The 24092-nt window shown below is 51.6% G+C and overlaps 1 protein-coding gene across 1 annotated transcript in view; it reads right to left on the bottom strand.

Moving 5' to 3' along the window:
- The window catches only part of LOC132830693 (1-phosphatidylinositol 4,5-bisphosphate phosphodiesterase delta-3-like), a 178907-nt gene that overhangs the window by 2304 nt on the left and 152511 nt on the right, over positions 1 to 24092 (bottom strand). Inside the window, exons 10-14 of the mRNA XM_060848503.1 lie at positions 22488 to 22644; positions 17520 to 17636; positions 10448 to 10626; positions 7653 to 7788; positions 6612 to 6761 (exon numbers count right to left, since the gene is read on the bottom strand). Coding sequence (XP_060704486.1) covers positions 6612 to 6761; positions 7653 to 7788; positions 10448 to 10626; positions 17520 to 17636; positions 22488 to 22644 — 739 coding nt within the window. The remainder of the gene's footprint in view (positions 1 to 6611; positions 6762 to 7652; positions 7789 to 10447; positions 10627 to 17519; positions 17637 to 22487; positions 22645 to 24092) is intronic.

Raw genomic sequence — 24092 nt, 5'->3', positions numbered from 1 at the left:
CCACTGCCCCCCTCTCCCCGTGACACTGCCCCTCTCCCCGTGACATGGCCCCTCTGACCCAGGAACTGCCCCTGCCCCCTGACTCTGCCCCTCTCCCCACGACACTGCACCCCTCTCCCCCTGACACTGCCCCTCCTCCCCCTGACACTGCCCCTCCTCCCCCGACACTGCCCCTCTCCCCCCGTGACACTGCCCCTCTCCCCCCGTGACACTGCCCCTCTCCCCCCGTGACACTGCCCCTTCTCCCCGTGACACTGCCCCTCTAATCCAGGAACTGCCCCTGCTCTCTGACTCTGCCCCTCTCCCCCTGACACTGCCCCACTCACCCCGGCACTGCCCCTCTCCCCGTGACACTGCCCTTCCCCCGTGACACTGTCTCCTCTCCCCTGATACTGCCCACCCTCCCCGTGACATTGCCCTCTCTCCCCGCGACACTGCCCCTCTCTCCCCCGACACTGCCCCTCTCTCCCCGTGACACTGCCCCTCTTCCCCGACACTGCCCCTCTCCCCCCATGACACTGCCCCTTCTCCCCGTGACACTGCCCACCCTCCACGTGACACTGCCACTCTTCCCGTGACACTGCCCCTTCTCCCCGTGACACTGCCCCTTCTCCCCGTGACACTGCCCCTCGCACCCCGACACTGCCCCTCTCCCCCGCAAAATGCCCCTCTCCCCCCGTGACACTGCCCCTCTAACCCAGGAACTGCCTCTGCCCTCTGACTCTGCCCCTCTCTCCACGACACTGCCACGCTCCCCATGACACTGCCCTCCTCCCCTGACACTGGCTCTCTCCCAGTAACACTGCCCCTCTCCCTGTGACACTGTCCCTCTCACCGTAACACTGCACCACTCCCCCGACACTGCACACTCCCCCTGACACTGCCCCTCTCACCTTGACACTGCCACTCTCCCCCTGACTCTGCCCCTCTCCCCACGACACAGCCCCCTCTCCCCGTGACACGGTCCCTCTCCCCCCGTGACACGGTCCCTCTCCCCCCGTGACACGGTCCCTCTCCCCCCGTGACACTGCCCCTCCTCCCCCGACACTGGCTATCTCCCCCCGACACTAGCCCTCTCCCAGTTACACTGCCCCTCTCACCCCACCCTCCCCGCGACACTGCCCCTCTCTCCCCGACACTGCCCCTCTCCCACTGCCCCCTCTCCCCGACACTGCCCCTCTCTCCCCGACACTGCCCCTCTCTCCCCGACACTGCCCCTCTCTCCCCGACACTGCCCCTCTCCCCCCGACACTGCCCCTCTCACCCCGTGACACTGCCCCTCTCACCCCGTGACACTGCCCCTCTCACCCCGTGACACTGCCCCTCTCGCTGTGACACGGCTCCTCTACCCCAGGAACTGCCCCGTCCCCTGACTCTGCCCCACTCACCCCGGCACTGCCACGCTCCCAGTGACACTGCCCCTCTCCCCGAAAAATTGCCCCTCTACCCCCACGACACTGTCCCTCTCCACAGCTCACTGCCCCTCTCACTGTGACTCTGCCTCCTCTCCCCCTGACACTGCCCCTCTCCCCCCGACACTGCCCCTCTCCCCGTGACACTGCCCCTCTCCCCGTGACACTGCCCCTCCCCCAGTGACACTGCCCCTCCTCCCCGACACTGCCCCTCTCCCAGTTTCACTGCCCCTCTCCCCTGACACTGCCCACCCTCCCCGCGACACTGCCCCTCTCACCCCAGTACAGCCCATCTACCCCGGACACTGCTCCTCTCTCCCCGTGAACTGCCCCCTTTCACCCCGACACTGCCCCCTCACCCCATGACACTGCCCCTCTCCCCCGACACTGCCCCCCCCTCCCCCTTGACACTGCCCCCTGACACTGCCACGCTCCCCCCGACACTGCCCCCTCCCCTCCCCGACTCTGCCGCTCTCCCCGTGACACTGCACCTCTGCCCCCGACACTGGCCATCTCCCCCTGACACTGCTCCTCTCCCCCTGACACTGCTCCTCTCCCCCTGACACTGCTCCTCTCCCCCTGGCACTGGTCCTCTCCCCCCAACACGACCCCTCTCCCCATGACACTGCCCCTTCTCCCCATGACACTGCTCCTCTGCCCCCGACGTTGCCCCTCTCCCCCCGACATGACCCCTCTCACCCTGACGCTGCCCCTCTCCCTGTGACACCGCCCCTCTGCCATTCTCCCCCCGAAACTATCCCCTCCCTGTGACACTGCCACTCTTCCCCCACACTGCCCCTCTCCACCCCGACACTGCTCCTCTCTCAGATACACTGACCGTCTCCCCCCAGACACTGACCCCCTTCCCATGACACTGACCCTCTCCCCACCGACACTGACCCTCTCTCCCCCGACACTGACCCTCTCCCCCCACACTGCCCCTCTCACCATGACACTGCCTCCTCTTCCCATTACACTGCCCCAAACCCCCCCCGCACTGACCATCTCACCGTGACACTGCCCCCTCACAACCTGACACTGCCCCTTCTCCCCCAGAAACTGCCCCCTCCCTGTGACACTGCCACTCTTCCCCCCACACTGCCCCCAGGCCCAACACTGCCCCCTCCACTCCGACACTGCTCCTCTCTGCGTTACACTGCCCCTCTTCCCACGACACTGCCCCTCTCCCCACGAGACTGTCCCCTCCCCACGACACTGACCCTCCCCCCCGACACTGCCCCTCTCCCTGTGACACTGCGCCACTCTCCCCGACACTACCCACTCTTCCCCCGATACTGACCCTCTTCTCGTGACACTACCCCTCCCCCGACACTGACCCTCTCACCGTGACACTGCCCCACTCTCCCCCCACACTGACCCTCCCCCGTGACACAGCCCCCTCCCAACCTGACATTTCCCCTTCTCCCCCCGACACTGCCCCCTCTTCTCCAGACACTGCCCCGCCCACTGACTCTGCCCATCTCCCCCCGAGACTGACCCTCTCCCCCGACACTGCCCCTCTCCCCGTGTCACTGCCCCTCGCACCCATGACACTGCCCCTCGCACCCATGACACTGCCCCTCTCCCCCCGTGACACTGCCCCTTCTCCCCGTGTCACTGCCCCTCTCCCCGTGACACTGCCCCTCGCACCCCGACACTGCCCCTCTCCCCCAGACACTGCCCCTCGCACCCCGACACTGCCCCTCGCACCCCGACACTGCCCCTCTCCCCCCAGACACTGCCCCTCGCACCCCGACACTGCCCCTCTCCCCCGGACACTGCCCCTTTACCCCCGTGACACTGCCCCTCTCCCCCCGTGACACTGCCCCTCTCCCCCCGTGACACTGCCCCTTCTCCCCGTGACACGGCCCCTCTAACCCAGGAACTGCCCCTGCTCTCTGACTCTGCCCCTCTCCCCGTGACACTGCATCTCTCCCCGTGACACGGCCCCTCTCCCCGTGACACTGCCCCTCTCCCCGTGACACGGCCCCTCTCCCCGTGACACTGCCCCACTCCACCCGACACTGCCCCTCTCTCACCTTGACACTGCCACCTCTCCCCCCGACACTGCCACCTCTCCCCCCGACACTGCCCACCCTCTCTGTGACACTGCCCCTCTCTCCTCGACACTGCCCCACTCCACCCGCCACTGACCCTCTCCCCACCGACACTGCCACCTCTCCCCCCCACACTGCCACCTCTCCCCCCCACACTGCCACCTCTCCCCCCCACACTGCCCCTCTCCCCCCCACACTGCCCCTCTCCCTCTGACACTGCCCACCCTCTCTGTGACACTGCTCCACTCACCCCGACACTGCTCCTCTCCCCGTGACATGGCCCTCTAACCCAGGAACTGCCTCTGCCCTCTGACTCTGCCCCTCTCTCCACGACACTGCCCCTCCTCCCCTGACACTGGCTCTCTCCCCCCCGACACTGCCCTTCTCCCAGTAACACTGCCCCTCTCCCCGTGACATTGCTCTTCTACCCCACACACTGCCCCTCTCCCCCTGACACTACCCCTCTCACCCCGGCACTGCCCCTCTCCACGTGGCACTGCCATACTCCCAGTGACACTGCCCCTCTCCCCGTGACACTGCATCTCTCCCCGTGACACTGTCTCCTCTCCCCTGACACTGCCCACCCTCCACGTGACACTGCCCCTCTGTGCCCGACGCTGCCCCCTCTCCCCGACACTGCCCCTTGCACCCCGACACTGCCCCTCTCCCCCGGACACTGCCCCTCTCCCCCCATGACACTGCCCCTTCTCCCCGTGACACTGCCCCTCTCCCCCCATGACACTGCCCCTTCTCCCCGTGACACTGCCCCTCTCCCCCCATGACACTGCCCCTTCTCCCCGTGACACTGCCCTCTTCCCGTGACACGGCCCCACTTCCCCCGACACTGACCCTCTCACCTTGACACTGCCCCCCTCCCCGGGACACTGCCTCTTTCCCCATGACACTGCCCCTCTCCCCCCACACTGCCCCTCTCACCTTGACACTGCCCCCTCTCCCCGGGACACTGCCTCTTTCCCCATGACACTGCCCCTCTCCCCCCACACTGCCCCTCTCACCTTGACACTGCCCTCCCTCCCCAGGACACTGCCTCTTTCCCCATGACACTGCCCCTCTCCCCCCACACTGCCCCTCTCACCGTGACACTGCCCCCTCTCCCCGGGACACTGCCACTCTCCCCGGGACACTACCCCTCTCCCCGTTACACTGCCCCTCTCCCCCCACACTGCCCCTCTCCCCGTTACACTGCCCCACTCCCCCCCCCCGCACTGACCATCTCCCCCTGACACTGTCCCCTCACAACCTGACACTTCCCCTTCTCCCCCAGAAACTGCCCCCTCCCTGTGACACTGCCACTCTTCCCCCCACACTGCCCCCCAGGCCCAACACTGCCCCTCTCCACTCCGACACTGCTCCTCTCTGCGTTACACTGACCCTCTCCCCACGACACTGCCCCTCTCCCCACGAGACTGTCCCCTCCCCACGACACTGACCCTCTCCCCACGACACTGCCCCTCTCCCCATGAGACTGTCCCCTCCCCGCGACACTGCCCCTCTCTCCCCGACACTGCCCCTCTCCCCCCTTGAACTGCCCCCTCACCCTACCACTGCCCCTCTGCCTGCGACACTGCCCCCTCTCCCCCGACACTGCCCCACTCACTGTGACACTGCCCCTTCTCCCCCTGAAACTATCCCCTCCCTGTGACACTGCCACTCTTCCCCCCACACTGCCCCTCTCCACCCCGACACTGCTCCTCTCCCAGATACACTGACCCTCTCCCCCCTGACACTGACCCACTCCCCCCCGACACTGACCCTCTCCCCGACACTGACCCTCTCCCCCGCGACACTGACCCTCTCCCCGTTACACTGCCCCTCTCCCCCCAACATGACCCCTCTCCCCACCGACACTGACCCTCTCCCCACCAACACTGACCCTCTTCCCCCGACTCTGACCCTCTCCCCATTATACTGCTCCTCTCTCCCCAACACGACCCCTCTCACCTTGACACTGCCACTCTCCCCGGGACACTGCCCCTCTCCCTGTGACACTGCCCCTTCTCCCCCAGAAACTGCCCCCTCCCTGTGACACTGCCACTCTTCCCCCAACACTGCCCCTCTCCACTCCGACACTGCTCCTCTCTGCGTTACACTGCCCCTCTCCCCACGACACTGCCCCTCTCCCCACGAGACTGTCCCCTCCCCACGACACTGGCCCTCTCCCCCGACACTGACCCTCCCCCCTGACACTAACCCTCTCCCCGTGGCACTGCACCACTCTCCCCGACACTGCCCACTCTTCCCCCGATACTGACCCTCTCCTTGTGACACTACTCCTCTCCCCCCCAACACTGCCCCTCTCACCGTGACACTGCCCCCTCTCCCCATGACACTGCTCCACTCTCCCCCCACACTGACCCTCCCCTGTGACACAGCTCCCTCTCAACCTGACATTGCCCCTTCTCCCCCCAACACTGCCCCCTCTCACTGTGACACTGCCCCTGCCCCCTGACTCTGCCCCTCTCCCCCCAACACTGCCCCCTCTCACTGTGACACTGCCCCTGCCCCCTGACTCTGCCCCTCTCACCACAACACTGCCCCCTCTCCCCACGACACTGCCCCCTCCCCACGACACTGCCCCTCTCCCCACGACACTGACCCTCTCCCCACGACACTGACCCTCTCCCCCGACACTGACCCTCTCCCCCTCGACACTAAACCTCTCCTGCCTGACACTGCCCTTCTTCCCACCGACACTGACCCTCTCCCCGTTACACTGCCCCACTCCCCCCCAACACTGCACCTCTCCCTGCGGATACTGCCCCTCCCCCCCCCAGACTCTGCCCCTCTCCCCCCAACACGACCCCTCTCACCCTGACACTGCCCCCTCTCCCCGGGACACTGCCCCTCTTCCTGTGATACCGCCCCTCTGCCCCCAAAACTGCCCTTCTCCCCCCAAAACAGCCCCCTCCCTGTGACACTGCCACTCTTCCCCCTACACTGCACCTCTCCACGTGACACTGCCCCCTCCTCGTTACACTGCCCCTCTCCCCGTGACACTGCTCCTCTCCCCCAGTTTGTGCCCCTCTCCCCGTGACACTGCCCGTCTCACCGTTCATGAGGACAGGGGCAGTGTCCAGGGGAGTGGGGCAGTGTCAGGACGAGGGGTTAAAGTAATGATTACCTTCTCTCATACTGGTGAATGGAAGCGTGAACTGTCCAATGAAATCGTTGCTGGTGGTTGAGTCATAATCTTCAACAATGAATCGGATGAGCGCGAGCTCGGGAACGTTGATGGTGAACCGGAGCACTTCATTCCAGACTGGATTAAATCCTGCCATCCAATAAAAACAGAGAGACACTGTGAACCATCTGACTGGGGGCCCCCTCCATGTCACTGGGATGCGTGTAGTCTCAAAAGGAATGGCCGCATTGTCTGCAGAGTAGGTGGAATAGTTTTGGGAATCTTGGCCTAGCTGAGAACAGGGAGATTTCCTCTCTGTTGCCATGGCAGCCGGGGGCCTGCTGGTGAGGACTGGTAGGGGAGGCCGCTCATTGCCCAGTTGGGTGTCCTTCTATCGTGACTGGCATCTTCTTGTGTCCCACAGAGAGAATCATTTGTGAAGATGGTGTACCCCTCCTCTCTTTCCCTGAATGGTTTTCCCAAATCCCACTACGGTGAGTGTTCTCGGAGTCCACCAGGAGACCTCCACCTCCAATATCTCTGATCCAGCAGAAACATGTCATCAGCTGCAGGTCCGTGGAGGCCTTGTAGTTCATATCTACTTTATCTCATCATTGATAAGTGGCACACTCCCCCACCCACCTCATTTAAATATACTGATATGCGAATGAGGCCTAGCAGATATCTAGTGGACCACTTCCAAACTATGAGCCACCATTCACAATGTGGTCCCCTGTTTATTGAGAAGATGGAATGCAGACTGGATGACTGCTTTGTGATGTACCTATGTAGTGACCAGTTGCCTGCCACTTTAACAGACCACCATGTCCCCTGGCCAACATCTCTGTCCCAAGGCTTGCTGCAGTGCTCCAGTGAAGCTCAGTGCAGAACAGCACTTCATTTTCTACTTGGGGACCCTCCAACCCCTGCAACAGGTTAACAGTATGGTCACTATGCCACCCTCAGGAGTCATTAACTGTAACATTGTCAAGATTTTTGGAAAGGCGCTTGACAGTATAACTTCCTCAGACAACTGCTCACCGTTATTTTCAATATGGCAGGTCTTTTGCGTGTTGTTGTCTTCAGGAACTCCGTGTACCTCCACACGCACCAAGGGATCCACGATGGAATTCTTTTTATCCTTATTGACTTTGGGGAGTTGCTGAGCTGTAATAATCTGAAAAAGAGACCTCCGTGTGAGAACATGGGGTTCTACATGAGAATGACTATAATTCATCAGCAGTTGGAAGCAGACCGAGAGAGATGGGGAGAGAAACAATCAGCGATTTGGGATTCAATGCAGACAGCAGGAGATTATGAGGAAAGATACTTGGGAGAGGAAACAGAACCTTCGTTGGTGACGAAGGGTAAGAGACATCCTGGGACATGAACAGGACAAAACTTTAACAATGAAAGGAGAGGAGCCAAGGATTTATCTCCAGATGTTAAACAGCAGAGGCTTCCCCAGGAAACAAAGATAGCAAGAATATTCTGGTGCAGATCAAACAAGCAAAAGCTAAGAGAGAACAAGAATGTTGAAACAGGGGCATTCATCCCTTCAGTCTGTTCTGTCATTCAATGGCATCAGGACTGATCCTTGTTTGACCATATCCTTTCATACCTTTGGACAACTACAAAATAAATTTGTGGGCGGCACGGTGGTTAGCACTGCTGCCTCACAGCGCCAGAGACCCGGGTTCAATTCCCGCCTCAGGCAACTGACTGTGCGGAGTTTGCACGTTCTCCCCGTGTCTGCGTGGGTTTCCTCCGAGTGCTCCGGTTTCCTCCCACAGTCCAAAGATGTGCAGGTCAGGTGAATTGGCCATGCTAAATTGCCCGTAGTGTTAGGTAAAAGGGTAAGTGTAGGGGTATGGGTGGTTTGCACTTCGGCGGGTCAGGGTGGACTTGTTGGGCCAAAGGGCCTGTTTCCACACTGTAAGTAATCTAATCTAATCTAATCTCAATCACAGGTTTAAAATCTACAACTCACCCAGAATCTTGTGGGAGGCTGTTTCATTGTGTACAAAAATGTCTCCTAATTTCACTTTGAAAGTGTCTGGTTCTCATCTCGACACCACTCACTCTGGGTCTCGATTCGGAAAGCACTGGAAATAATTTCCCTTTATCCTTTTAGAATGTAGAATTAGATTTTATCGTCACCTATCGGAATACAGGAGTATTCGACAAAATTGCTATTCTCCAGCAGCACCTTGGTTACAAAATCAGAATCGCAAAATAAAAGCAACAGCAGAAATAAAAGAGAGCCAAAAGATAAGAAAGATGTCCAGATCTCAAAGTCTGCATCTTAACTCCCCTTGACCTGTTGTTCCCCTGAACAACTTGAAAACCTCCATCAAACTGTCCCATAACTCTGGAAATTACAGACAATACATCCACAGGGTAACCGAGGTGTATTAGAAGTTGCGGCATCCTGGGGTGGAAGAGGAAACAAGGTTGGGAGACTCTGCCACATTTCTATGTCAACCTTGATTAAGTCTGGGATGGGTTGCTAATGGACACCCACTTTGCCCCAACCTGAATTAAGGCCCTGAAGTGGGTGATGAATACTTTACTCTACTGCTGCCACTGGCTATGAAGCATGGGGAGGTCAGCAGAAGTAAACCCAGTTACATTCCCCAGGGATTCCCTCAATCAAAGGCCTGTTGAAGTCTTGAATGTTCCCTTCTGGTTCTAACAATACAACCCTGAGAAAGTATCCTCTGAAAATCCAAAGTTGCAAGTTATTTGATTTGAAATCCAGTTTCATGCATTCTCTTAGTCTGCCAATATCACTGAGTGAGCGTGAGACGGTAATCATTGAACAACTCATAGAACCATAGATGGCCCACGTTGTGGAAACAGGCCATTCAGCCCAACAAGTCCACACAGACCCTGTGAAGAGCATCCCACCTAGACCCATTCAGTAACCCTGAAGGACTCCTGATTAAGGCAGCTAACCTACACATCGCTGAACACTATGGACAATTTCCTATAGCTAATTCACCTGACCTGCACATCTTCGGACTGTGGGAGGAAACCCGAGCACCCAGAGGAAACCCACGCAGACATGGGGAGAACGTGCAAACTCCACACAGATAGTCGCCCAAGGCTGGAATTGAACCCTGGTCTCTGGCACTGTGAGGCAGCAGGGCTAACCACTGAGCCAAGACACTGGGAACAGACAAAATGGTTAGAGATACGCAATGTATCACTCTCAGAACATCTTTGTAGACTTTATTAATTGATGTGAGAGACAATCCTGTACTGTACTGTATCTTTACAATCTCATTGCTGTATTATATTGAAGTGACGTTGGAATGCTAGTGCTACAGATAGATCCTGTACTACAGGACATGATCATTTCCGGCTGTCTTTTTAAACAGCCTGTTCAGATGTTTTATAAACAACTCCGGGGCAAGTGGGACTTGAATGTACTGCCTCTGGCTGACAGGTAAGGACTGTATGACAAGATGCAAAGTAGAATTAACGAGGCAATTTCAGGTCATTATGGGTCAGCCCCTCGATAAACAACTCTCCTGATTTCCATTGCTGACGGAATGTCCTGGGGCAGGGTCTTGGAATCCCAGGCATTGTTCTTACACAGAAACATGGAAAAAGCTGGACACAATGAACGACCAACTATCTGGCCATCACAATATCCCATGGATAATGGAGTTACTGATCAGTCACAGCATTCCAACCTGACCAACAAGTCACCTGCTCCCCCCAGACAAGCTAAGCAGGGCTGATCCAAATCTAATTTTATCCAGGTCTTCTGCTCACCCCAAATGCACACAGTTTCATTGTTAAAGGAAAAAGAATGGAAGGATGTTTACATCAATAATTAGTTGTGTCTCTTTGAGACCAGCCCCTGGTTTCGCCCTGGCAGGATCAAATGGATTGGAACGATTCCTCATGAAACTGGGCTTCAGGATGTATCCAGACCGACCATTCTGTCGAAACTTCCCTTTGTTTAGGTCCATCTCTGTCCCGGGTTTCTGGAAATTCAGGGCCACTAGATAAAGTCAAAAAATATACCAATTAACAGAAAAGAAAACAATTGATCAATGATCAAAGAGAGGTCACATAAACTGAATTTGTTTTCCCGAGAATATAAGTAGTTAAGGGGTGATCTCATCTTATAAGGACTTTTGAACGATCAAAGGGATTGGTGGGGCTCTGAGACAGATGGTGTGTCTAAGTCAAATACGATAGAACTTTAAAATTAAAACCAGACTAATGTGAGTAGAAGTTAGGAGACACTCCTTTATGCAAAGCTTGGTATTCATGTGGAACTCTTTCCCACAAAAGGGGTACGTACTGAGGCTCAATTTAATAACTTTTAATCTAAGGTCAATGGATTATTGCTTATATGATGAAGGATGTATAATTTATATATTAACATCATTTTTGGAAATGGGATTTCAAAATAGATGCAGATGGAAATTCATTATTTCTGTGAGGGGTTTTCTGTTTTTTAAGAAAAATAGACTCCTTCTGAAACAGAGATATAAATTCAATGTTTTATGAAAGAGCAAGTGACTGGGCCCTGTGGTGTTAATGCAAAGATATTGATAATGTTGGATTTATGGATTAGTGGTGCTGGAAGAGCACAGCAATTCAGGAAGCATCCAAGAATTTTACTGCTCCTCAGATGCTGCCTGAACTGCTGTGCTCTTCCAGCACCACTAATCCAGAATCTGGTTTCCAGCATCTGCAGTCATTGTTTTTACAATGTTGGATTTATGATGGGTAGAGTAAACATGTAAGCTTTGTCTTCCGTTCAGAAGAATCTCAGAAGAGCAAGTTTTCTTTTCGATTTGGCCAGTGTTGTGTTCAGAAGCAAATTTAGTTTCTCTCCTATAAGAAGGAGCATTTCAAGCAACAGATTACAAGTGTGTGAAATGTTTCAAATGAGGAGAGTCTGGGTGGAAATCTGCAGTTTGTTAGAGTTGAGAAAGTTCAGGTTCTTGCATTTACAGTATGTTCATGTCAGTAGATTTGGAAAGGATTTGTTGTCTCTGGAGTCTACACCAAGAAACTAATTGGAGTTTGTTAAGTAGAATCCTAAAGAGCTGAGTTAGAAGGTGTAATTTCTCTGAGCTTGAGTCTCTGGAATGCACAGTGTTCTTTTGCTGCAGGTTGGGGGATCATTCTATTTGTCTCTGTTTATCTAGTTTCTGTTTATTTCTTTTGTGTAACAAATGTTTGTTATTCCATGAAAAAAAAATTCCTGTCATAGTCATAGAATCATAGCAATATACAGCATGGAAACAGACCCTTCGACCCAACCCATCCATACTGACCAGATACTCCAACCCAATTTAGTCCCACCTGCCAGCACCTGGCCCATATTCCTCCAAACCCTTCCTATTCATATGCCCATCCAAATGTCTTTTAAATGTTGCAATTGTACCAGCCTCCACCACTTCCTCTGGCAGCTAATTCCATACCACCCTCTGTGTGAAAAAGTTGCCCCTTAAGTCCCTTTTATATCTTTCCCCTCTCACCCTAAACCTATGCCCTCTAGTTCTGGACTCCCTGACCCCAGGGAAAAGACTTTGTCTATTTATCTTATCCATGCTCCTCATGCAGGGAAAGCAATGTTCCTCCTGAATGATGTTTGAAGTCAGGGATGCCAACAGTGTCCCATCCAAGTACATCTGCAGGAAGTGCACCCAACTCTCGCTCCTCCAAGACTGTGTTAGTGAACTGGAGCGGAGCTTGATGAACTTCGGATCATTCGGGAGGCAGAGGCTGTGATAGATAGGAGTTACAGGGAAGTAGTTATTCCTAGGCATGAAGAAAGCTGGGTGACTGTTCAAAAGGGGAAACAACAGTCAGTGGAGGGATCCCCTGTGGTTGTTCCCCTGAAAAACATGTATACCATTTTGGATACTGTTGAGGAGGACAACTTACCAGGGGTATGCAGTGGGGCCCAGGTCTCTGGCACAGAGCCTGTCCCTGTTGCACAGAAGGGAAGGGGGGTGGGGGAAGGAGGAGAGTGTTAGTCATTGGGGACTCAATAGTTAGAGGCTCAGATAGAAGTTTGTTGGGAACGAACAAAACTCGTGGTTGGTGTGTTGCCTCTTAGGTGCCTGGGTCCGTGATGTCTCGGATCGTATCTTTGGGATCCTGAAGGTGACCAGCCTCAAGTCGTTGTCCATGAAGGTACCAATGACATAGATAGAAAGAGGGATAGGGATGTAAGGCAGGATTTCAGGGAGCTAGGGTGGAAGCTGAGAGCTAGAACAAACAGAGGTGTTATCTCTGGTTTGTTACCCGTGACATGTGATAGCGAGGCAAGGAATAGAGAGAGATATCAGCTAAACACGAGGCTGCAAGGTTGGTGCAGGAGGGAGGGTTTCAGGTTCTTGGATAATTGGGGCTCATTCTGGGGAAGGTGGGACCTGTACAAACAGGACAGTCTTCACTTGAACCAGAGGGGTACTAATATCCTGGGTGGGAAATTTGCTGGTGCTATTCGGGTGGGTTTAAACCAGCTCAGTAGGGGGATGGGAACCGGGGGTGTAGTTACAGTGCACAGGAGGGTGAGAGTAGGGAGGACAGGGACAGGATTTCAGGGTCACAGGAACGTGCTGACAGACAGCGAAGTGGTTTGAAGTGTGTCTACTTCAATGTCAGAAGTATCTGAAATAAGGTAGGTGAGCTTGCAGCATGGATAGGTACCTGGGACTTCGACGTTGTGGCCATTTTGAAGACATGAACAGAGCAGGGTGAGGAATGGATGTTGCAGGTTCTATGGTTTAGATCTTTCATTAAGAACAGGCCAGGCAATAAAAGAGGGGGAAGTGTGGTCTTGTTAGTCAAAGATAGTATAACAGTGGCTGAGAGAACTTTTGATGAGGACCCGTATACTGAGGTAGTGTGGGCTGAGGTTAGAAACAGGAGGAGAGGTCATACTGCTTGGAGTTTTTTTATAGGACTCCGCAGAGTTCCAGGGAGATGGAAGAGAGGATTAGCAAAATTATTCTGGGTAGGAGTGAAAGGAACAGGGTGGTCATTATGGGGGACTTTCACTTCCCTAACATTGACTGGATATGCTATAACTCTAGTATGTCGGATGGATCAGTTTTTGTCCACTGTGTATAGGAGGGTTTCCTGACACAGTATGTTGAAGGGCCGACAAGAGGGGAGGCCACACTGGATCTAGTGCTTGGTAATGAACCAGGCCAGGTGTTTGCTTTAGTTGTAGGTGAGCACTTTGGAGAGAGTGACCATAATTTGGTTACGTTTAGTTTAGCGATGGGAAGGGATAGGTACATGCCACAGGTCAAGAGTTATCGATGGGGCAAGGGCAATTCTAATGTGATTAGTCAAGACTTAGGATGCATAGAATGGGGTAGCAAAATGCAGGGGATGCAGACAATGGAAATGTAGATCTGGTTTAAGGAACAGATATTGCGTATTCTTGATAGGTATGTCCCTGTCAGGCAGGGAGGAAGTGGTAAGGCAAGGGAACCGTGGTTTACTACAGAAATTGCATTCCTGAAGAAGGGCTCATGCCCGAAATGTCGACTCTCCTGCTCCTTGGATGCTGCCTGAGCTGCTGCGATTTTCCAGCAACACATTTTCAGTACAGAAATTGCATCTCTTGGTAAGAAGAAGGAGGTTTATGTGTCGATGAGGCAAGTTGGTACAGATAAGGCGATGGAGATGACAGATCTGCTAGGAGGATTTAAAGAGACAGTTAAGAAGAGCAAAGAGAGGACATGAGCAGTCTTTAGCAAATAGAATAAAGGAGAACCCTAAAGCTTTCTACAGGTATGTGAGGAATAAAAGGGTGATTAGGGTAGGAATAAGGCACAGCATTGATTAGACTAGATTACTTACAGTGTGGAAACAGGCTCTGCAGCCTAACAAGTCCACACTGACCCGCCGAAGCGCAACCCACACATACACCTACACCTAACGCTACGGGCAGTTTAGCGTGGCCAATTCATCTAACCTGCACATCTTTGGACTATGGGAGGAAACTGGAGCACCCGGAGGAAACCCATGCAGACATGGGGAGAACGTGCAAACTCCACACAATCAGTCACCTGAGGCGGGAATTGAACCCGGGTCTCTAGCGCTGTGAGGCAGCGGTGCTAACCACTGTACCACCGTGCCACCCACTGCCGGCGGCACGGTGGCACAGTGGTTAGTACCGCTGCCTCACAGCGCCAGAGACCCGGGTTCAATTCCCGCCTCAGGCGAGTAACTGTGTGGAGTTTGCACGTTCTCCCCATGTGTGCGTGGGTTTCCTCCGGGTGCTCCGGTTTCCTCCCACAATCCAAAGATGTGCGGGTCAGGTGAATTGGCCATGCTAAGTTGCCCGTAGCGTTAGGTAAGGGGCAAATGTAGGGGTATGGGTGGGTTGCGCTTCGGCGGGTCGGTGTGGACTTGTTGGGCCGAAGGGCCTGTTTCCACACTGTAAGTAATCTAATCTAATCTAAAAAAGGCCAGTAAAAGATAGAAGTGGGAAGTTGAGTGTGGACGCTGTGGAGATCGGAGAGGTGTTAAACAAATATTTCTCATCAGTTTTCACTCAGAAAAAGGAGAATATTGTTGAGGAGAATAATGAGGTATGAAATATTAAATTAGAAAGGATCGAGGTTAGTTATGAACAGGTGTTATCAACTCTAGAAGGACTGAAAGTAGACAAGTCCCCTGGGCCAGATGGGATTTATCCGAGGATTCTCTGGGAATGTGGGGAGGAGATAGCAGAGCCTTTAGCTTTGATATTTGAGTTGTCATTGTCTACAGGTTTAGTACCAGAGGACTGGAGGATTGCAAATGTTCAAGAAGGGCAGTAGAGATAACCCAGGTAATTATAGACAAGAGGGCATAACTACAAATTGAGGGGTGATAGATTGTAGACAGATGTCAGAGGCAAGTTCTTTATGCAGAGAGTGGTAAGGGCGTGGAATGCCCTAACTGCTAAGGTAGTCAACTCAGCCACATTAGGGAGATTTAAACAATCCTTAGATAAGCACATGGATGATTTTGGGATAGTGTCAGGGGATGAGCTGAGAATAGTTCACAGGTGCAAAATTGAGGGCCGAAGGGCCTGTTCTGCGCTATATTGTTCTATGATTTTGTAAACCTCTATAAGTCACCTCTCAGCCTCCGACGCTCCAGGGAAACAGCCCCAGCCTGTTCAGCCTCTCCCTGTAGCTCAAATCCTCAGTAAAGATAACAGTAATTAACTGCCAGTTTATCTAACTAAACACAACTAGTTACATAAACACATGATCTATGTTCACTCTGGGATCTAACTTGACCATCAGTTGGGATTTTAATACTAAGCAAGGATGTTAAGGGATATGAAGTGAAAGTGAGTGGAAAAATTAGGATACAGATTAGTCATGATCTGACTGAAGATATCTGAGGGGTTGAGTGGCCTCCTCCACTCTATCTTACTCATACTCAATAACACAACCAATTAAAACAGCCAAACATCTGATTCATTCCTTCGAAGCATATCCATGTCTCAACAGCACAGATGAAGGAAGAATGCTTCCTTGGCCAGGAACAGCAGGGCATTGAACCAGTCACGGTCTCCAAATAAGGGGCAGGCCATTTAGGATTGAGGTGAAGGAGATTCTCTCCTCTCAGAGGGCAGTGACTCCCTGGATCTCTCTTTCCCAGTGGGCTGTGGAGAGACAATCCTTGAGCATGTTCAAGATGGAGGTCGCATTAAAGAGTTTAGAGAAGATTTGTAGCTCAGGCTGAGGTTCTGTATATAGGTTTGTTCGCTGAGCTGGAAAGTTAATTTTTCAGATGTTTCGTCACTATACTAGGTAACATCATCAGTGAGCCTCCGGTGAAGCACCAGTGTTAGTGACCTGCCTTCCATTTATGTTTTGAGATTTCCTTGGGTTGGTGATGTCAATTCCTGTGGAGATGTCATTTCCTGTTCTTTTTCTGAAGGTGGTAAATGGGATGCAAGTCGATGTGTTTGTAGGTAGAGTTCCGGTTGGAATGCCATGCTTCAAGGAATTCTCGCTTGTGTCTCTGTTTGGCTTGTCCTAGGATGGACGTCTTGTCCCATCCTTACATGCAGATGAAGGAGGACACCACTTTGACTGGGACAGCACATCCATCCTAGGACAAGCCAAACAAAGACATACACGAGAATACTTCGAATCATGGCATTGCAACCAGAATTCTATCAACAAACACATTGACTTGGACCCCATTTTCCACCCTGGCCAATATGTAACTCTGAATTAACATCGCAGAAACAGATTACCTGTTAATTATCATGGGGCTGTGGGAGCTTGCTGTGTGTGAACTGATCCATTTCCTATATCACAACAGTGACTACACTTTAAAGTACATAGAGACACAGAGTCATCGAGATGTATAGCACAGAAACAGACCCTTCAGTCCAACTTGTCCATGCCGACCAGATATCCTAAACTAATCTAGTCCCAATTGCCAGCACTTGGCCCATATCCCTCTAAACCCTTCCTATTCATATACCCACCCAGATGCCTTTTAAATGCTGTAATTGTCCCAGACTCCACCACGTCCTCTGGCAGCTCATTCCTTACACGCACCACCCTCTGCGTGAAAAAGTTGCCCTTTGGGTTCCTTTTAAATCTTTCCCCTCTCACCCTAAACCTGTGCCCTCTTAACTAGATTGAAGACAATTTAAGATGTTCCGTGGTCATGAAAAGTTCTATGTGATGCAAATCTTTATTATTTTGAAACACTAAGCTTTTTGAGCTAACCTACATCTGGCGAATTCGGGTTTGCTGATACAGTTCAATGCTCATTCAGTAAGCGGATTTCCCTTATTTTCTAATAATTAAATTGATTAAAATCTAGATCTTTGTTTTTGTTTGGGTGAATCCTCTGTTATTGTGTAGGAGTGAGTCAGGTCTGAGAGGGACTCACCCAGCTGACATCCTGCGTTCCACATCTCCTGAGGGTTGTAGTTGGATGAGTCAAAACGAGAGCCTGTGGGATAGATCCTGGACAGCTGCAGTGTGTTGTAACAAACAAAGGAGGCTCCTGAAAAATAAAGACATTTAATCATTTCTGCAGAGGAACACAACAACAAAGAATCAGTTCTCACTGTGTAGTTATGTCTCTGGAAACTTGCCAGTAAGACAGTGTGAGTATCATTCCCACCACCCAACCCTCTCCCCTTGCTCATTTCCTGTATTGTAGGTATCTCATGTTTCTCAAATTTCTTTGAGGCACTGAGTTGCTCACTGGGGAAGGAGAACAAACAGAGAGTTGGCAAGAACAGGTTAACCACTGCATCGGGGAACAGAGGCTCAAGAGCCCATTACTGGGTTAAGTAAAATGTGTAGCAGACAGTGTGCACCAGCCAGAGAAGGCTGAACAGCTTACTGTAAGCAAACAGGTTAGACCCAGTACTGGAGGTGGACTAGTAAAAGCTGAATGGCCTAGAATGTACAGTGTGTTGGGAGGACAGGCTGCAAGCCCATTGGATAGAGAAGGTGAGAGCCCACTGGACAGAGAAGGAGAGCAAAAGCCCATTGTATGGACAAGGAGGGTGACAGCCCATTAGGTCAGTCCTGACAAAGGGCTTCTGCCCAAAAGGTCGATTTTCCTGCTCCTCGGATGCTGCCTGACTGGCTGTGCTTTTCCAGCACTACTCTAATCTGGACTTTTACCAAGACAGGAAGGGTGACAGCCCATTAGATAGAGAAGTTGAGATCCCATTGGATAGAGAGGGAGAGTGAGAGCTCATTGGATAGACAGGGATGGGTGAGAGCCCATTGGATAGACAGGGATGGTGAGAGCCCATTAGACAGACAGGCAGGGTTACAGCCCATTAGATAGAGAGGGTGAGATTCCATTGGATAGAGAGGGAGGGTGAGAACCCATCGGATAGAGAGGAAGGGTGGGAACCGATTGGATAGAGAGGGAGAGTGAAAGCTCATTGGATAGAGAGGGAGAGTGAGATCCCATTGTATAGAGAGGGAACGTGAGATCCCATTGGATAGCGAGGAAGAGTGCGATCCCATTGGATAGAGAGTGAGAGTGAGATCCTATTGGATAGAGAGGAAGAGTGAAAGCTCATTGGATAGAGAGGGAGCGTCAGATCTCATTGGATAGGGGGGGTGGAGCGTGAGATTCCATTGGATGGTAGGGGAGAGTGAAAGTTCATTGGATAGTGAGGGAGAGTGAAAGCTCATTGGAGAGAGGGGGAGAGTGAGATCCCATTGGATAGAGAGGGAGCGTGAAAGCTCATTGGATATAGAGGGAGAGTGAAAGCACATTGGATAGAGAGGGAGAGTGAAAGCTCATTGGATAGAGGGGGAGAGTGAGATCCCATTGGATAGAGGGGGAGACTGAGAGCCCATTAGATAGAGAGGGAGGGTGAGATCCCATTGATAGAGAGGGAGGGTGACAGCCGATTGGATAAGGAGGGAGAGTGAGATCACACTGGACAGAGAGGTGGATGAGAGTCGATTGGATAGAGAGGCAGGCTGACAGTTCATTGGATAGAGAGAGAGAGTGAGAGTCCATTGGATAGAGAGGTTGCATTAGATTCCCGACAGTGTGGAAACAGATCACTGGGTTCCACTAGTCCACACTGAACCTCCACAAAGTAACCCTCCCAGACCCATTTCCCTCTGACTAATGCACCTAACGCTATTGGCAATTTAGCATGGCCAATTCACCTGACCTGCACATCTTTGGGCTGTGGGAGGAAACTGGAGCACCTGGAGGAAATCAGGTAACAACAAGGACAACGTGCAAACACCTGATAGACAGTTGCCTGAGGCTGGAATTGAACCTGGGTCCCTGGTCCTGTGAGACTGCAATGCTAACCACTGAGCCACCGTGCCACCCTCAGTAGAGAGGGAGGGTGAGATCTCATTGGATAGATAGGGAGAATGAGAGCACGTTGGATAGTGAGGGTGAGAGTCCATTGGACAGAGAGGGAGGGTAGGAGCCCATGGATAATGAGGTACAATGCCAATCTCCAGTGAAACATGAAATATATTGATTTGGAGATGCTGGTGTTGGACTGGGGTGTACAAAGTTAAAAATCACACAACACCAGGTTATAGTCCAACAGGTTTAATTGGAAGCACACTAGCTTTCGGAGCGACGCTCCTTCATCAGGTGATAGTCTATCACACTACCACCTGATGAAGGAGCGTCGCTCTGAAAGCTAGTGTGCTTCCAATTAAACCTGTTGGACTATAACGTGGTGTTGTGTGATTTTTAACAATGAAATATATTATAATCTAACCATCTCAGAATATTAGGAATTGGATGATTGATTTTCTTTTCCTTCTTTCAGGTTTATTATTCAATGTTTGGATTGCTGAGCCCAATTATAGCAGTAATAATCAGTAACAGGAGGAAATTTTCTGTATCACCACGCCTGACTTCCCTGATCTCATCTTCATTGTTCTGACCAATACAGGTCTCTCACTTCCCTGTTATAAAACAGATTTGATCTTTATTCCTCAGAAGACACAGAAATGAGCATTGGTAGTTGGAAACCCATGTACCTGGATCAGCTCCAATAATACTCCACAACCTGGACACCACCCAGGGCAAAGCAGCCACTTGACTGGCACCACATCCACAAGCATCAACTCCCTCCAAAACCGATGCTCAGTAGCAGCAGTTTGTGCTATCTACAAGATGAACTACAGAAATTCATCAAAGGTCCTTAGACAGCACCTACCAAACTCATGACTGTTTCCCTCTGGAAGGACAATTGTAGAAGATACATAGAAGTTAAAAATGAGGTCTGCAGATGCTGGAGATCACAGCTGTAAATGTGTTGCTGGTCAAAGCACAGCAGGTTAGGCAGCATCTCAGGAATAGAGAATTCGACGTTTCGAGCATAAGCCCTTCATCAGGGGGCTTATGCTCGAAACGTCGAATTCTCTATTCCTGAGATGCTGCCTAACCTGCTGTGCTTTGACCAGCAACACATTTACAGCTGAAGATACATAGAAGCACCACCACCTGCAAATACATCTCAAGGACCTGGGTGTCCTTGTGCACCAGTCGCTGAAGGTAAGCATGCAGGTGCAGCAGGCAGGAAAGAAGGCAAATGTAGGTTGTCTTTCATTGTAAGAGGTTTCGAATACAGGAGCAGGGATGTGTTGTTGCAGTTATACAGGGCCTTGCTGAGGCCACATCTAGAATATTGTGGGCAGTTCTGGTCTCCGTTTCTGAGGAAGGATGCTCTTGCTCTCGAGGGAGTGCAGTGAAGGTTTCCCCTGGTTCCAGGAATGGTGGGACTGATGTACGATGAGAGATTGATGAGGTTAGCGTTGTATTTGCAGGAGTTCAGCCGAGTGAGGGGGGAATCTCAGAGACTTATAAAATTCCAACAGGGCAAGACAGGGTAGATGCAGGGAGGATGTTCCTGATGGTGGGTGTGTCCAGAACCAGTGGTCACAGTCTGAGGATTCGCGTGGACTATTTAGGACACATTTCCTGTGGGTGGGCCTGTGGGATTCATTACCACAGGAAATAGTTAATGCCAAAACATTGAATGTATTCAAGAGGTGGATAGATATAGCACTTGGGATGAATGGGATCAAAAGTTATGGGGAGAAAGCAGGTTGAGGCTATTGAGTTGAACAATCAGCCATGATCATGATCAATGGCAGAGCAGGCTCGAAGGGCTGAATGGCCTCCTCCTGCATACCAAAGCATACCAAACACCTTCTTCACTATCCTTCCCACCTGTGACTCTAATTTCAAGGAACTATGAACCTGCACTCCAAAGTCTCTTTGTTCACCAACACTCCCTAGGACCTTGTCATTAAGTGTATAAGTCATGCCTTTCCAAAATGCAGCACCTCACACTTATCTAAATTAAACTCCATCTGCCATTCCTCAGCCCATTGGCCCATCTGATCAAGATCCCAATGTATTCTGAGGTAACCTTCTTTGCTGTCCACTACGCCTCCAATTTTGGTGTCATCCGCAAACCTACTAACTACTTCTCCTATGTTAACATCCAAATCATTTATTTGGGGCCAGCAACAATCCTTGTGGCACTCCACTGGTCACAGGCCTCCAGTCTGAAAAACAACTCTCCACCACCACCCTCTGTCTTTGAGCCAGTTCTGCATCCAAATGGTTAGTTCCCCCATACTCCATGTGATTTAACCTTGCTAACCAGCCTCCCATGGGGAACCTTGTCAAATGCCTTACTGAAGTCCATATGGATCACCTCCACTGCTCTGCCCTCACCAATCCTCTTTATTACTTCTTCACAAAACTCAATCAAGTTTGTGAGACATGATTTCCCACGCACAAAGCCATGTTGACTGTCCCTAATCAGTCCTTGCCTTTCCAAATATATGTACATCCTGTCCCTCAGGATTCCCACCAACAACTTGTCCACCACCGATGTCAGGCTCACTGGTCTGTAGTTCGCTGGCTTTTCCTTACCACCTTTCTTAAACAATGGAACCACGTTAGCCAACCTCCAGCACTTTCCAGCACCTCACCTGTGACTATCGATAATACAAATATCTCAGCAAGGGGCCCAATGATGGCACCTGTTCGTCATGTTGACAGTCACACCTCCTCCAAGCTGCCATTCCTTTTGGTCCAACACCAGCAATTCCTTTGTTCTGTGAATTCACCACTCTGGCTTTTATTCCTTCTCTTTCTACCTGCTTTCAATTGTTTAAAACCAATGATATTTCAAACTCTTCCCAGGTCTGTCATTGTTCTGAATTGAATCAAAGAGTTATTGATCTGAATTGATAACTCTCCTTCTCTCTCCAAGTGATGCCGAGACTGCTGACTATTTCTTTATCTTCAGTGTTTATTGTAAATTTGCAGCAGTGATTAGCTTTTGGTCTCCTTTATGGTGATAATTGTGTGGTCTCATCTTACCTAACTCACAGATCAGCTTCTTTGCCTTATTCTCAGAGAAGGATGAGAGTTCACAGGGACATGCTTTCTCCCGTGCATACTGGAAGCTGTGGAAACGCACAGCCTTACAATAAACCACAAGCTCAGACAGCTCCTTCGACAGCTCCGTCACCAGCTCCTGAAAATCACCACAGTTAGTTAGAAAAATTCAGCAGTGAACACCCAGCAGATACCCGACACCCACCAGATCCCCAACACGAAATAGATCCTTCACACCCAGCAGATCCCCCACACCCAGCACATCCACAATACTCAGCAGATCCCTCACACCCAACAGATCCCCAATACTCAGCACATCCCTGACACTCAGCAGATCCCTGACACCCAACAGATCCCTGACACCCAGCAGATCCCCAATACCCAGCAGATCCCTGACACCCAGCAGATCCCTGACACCCAGCAGATCCCTAATACTCAGCAGATCCCTGACTCCCAGCAGATTCCCAATACCAAACAGATCCCTGACACCAGCAGATCCCTCACACCCAGCAGATCCTTCACACCCAGCAGGTCCTCGACACCCAGCACATCCCTCACACCCAGCAGATTCCCAATACTCAGCAGATCCATGACACCCAGCAGATCCCCAATACTCAGCAGATCCCAATGCCAAGCAGATCCTTGACACCCAGCAGATCCCCAATACTCAGCAGATCCCAAAACCAAGCAGATCCCTGTAACCCAGCAGAACCCTGGCACTCAGTAGATCCTTTACACCAGTGGATTGCAGGCACCCAGGTGATTACTACACCTCTAGCATTCAGTGGACCAAGTGGACCCTGGTCACTCAGGTGTCTTACACCAGTAGGTCATCAACATCTAGTAGATCCCTGATATCCATTGTTGCCTAATCCCATAGATAGAAAACATGGCATGTGGGGAAATGAAATAAAAATGAACCTGATCCAATAATTTCCAGTTTAAATCACATCTGATGGGATGTCTAGTGTGACTTTACAAAGATCCAATCAGCTCAGAGTGAGTGACCAATCAGCTCAGAGTGAGTGACCAATCAGCTCAGAGTGAGTGACTAAGCAGCTCAGAGTGAATGACCAATTAGCTCACAGTGAGTTACCATGAACATCATCTTACAGTGGGAATAGAGGGGGACAATGATTTAGGGAAGACCATAAGAAATAGAAGTGGAAGTAGGCCGTTTGGCCCCTCAACCTGTTCTGCCATTCAATAGAATCATAGCCAATCCAAGACTCCTCCCTTTTACTTTGCCGTCCTTTCCCCATAATCCTGATTCCCCGACCGATCAAGAGTTATTTCAGCCTTAAGTATACACGCAGACGCTACCCCCACAGCTCCCTGAGGTAAGGAGTTCCTAAGACTCACAACCCTCTGAGAGAAGAAATTTCTCCTCATCTCAGTCTTAAATTGGTGCCCCTTTATGCTGAGGCTATGCCCTGGATACTGTCAGTATTTACTCTGTCAAGCTGTTTAGGAATCCTGCACAGTGCAGGGACCCAAAGATGAACAGCGGTGTCCACAAAGGAGATTAGCTCGCACAAAGGAGGGGGAGCATCTGGGGCCTTTGACCTCTTCGCTCAGTGTCAAATA

Source organism: Hemiscyllium ocellatum, chromosome 32 (genome assembly GCF_020745735.1).
Source record: "Hemiscyllium ocellatum isolate sHemOce1 chromosome 32, sHemOce1.pat.X.cur, whole genome shotgun sequence".
Classification (NCBI taxonomy): Eukaryota; Metazoa; Chordata; class Chondrichthyes; order Orectolobiformes; family Hemiscylliidae; genus Hemiscyllium; species Hemiscyllium ocellatum.
This window is presented reverse-complemented; position numbering and strand designations above follow the sequence as displayed.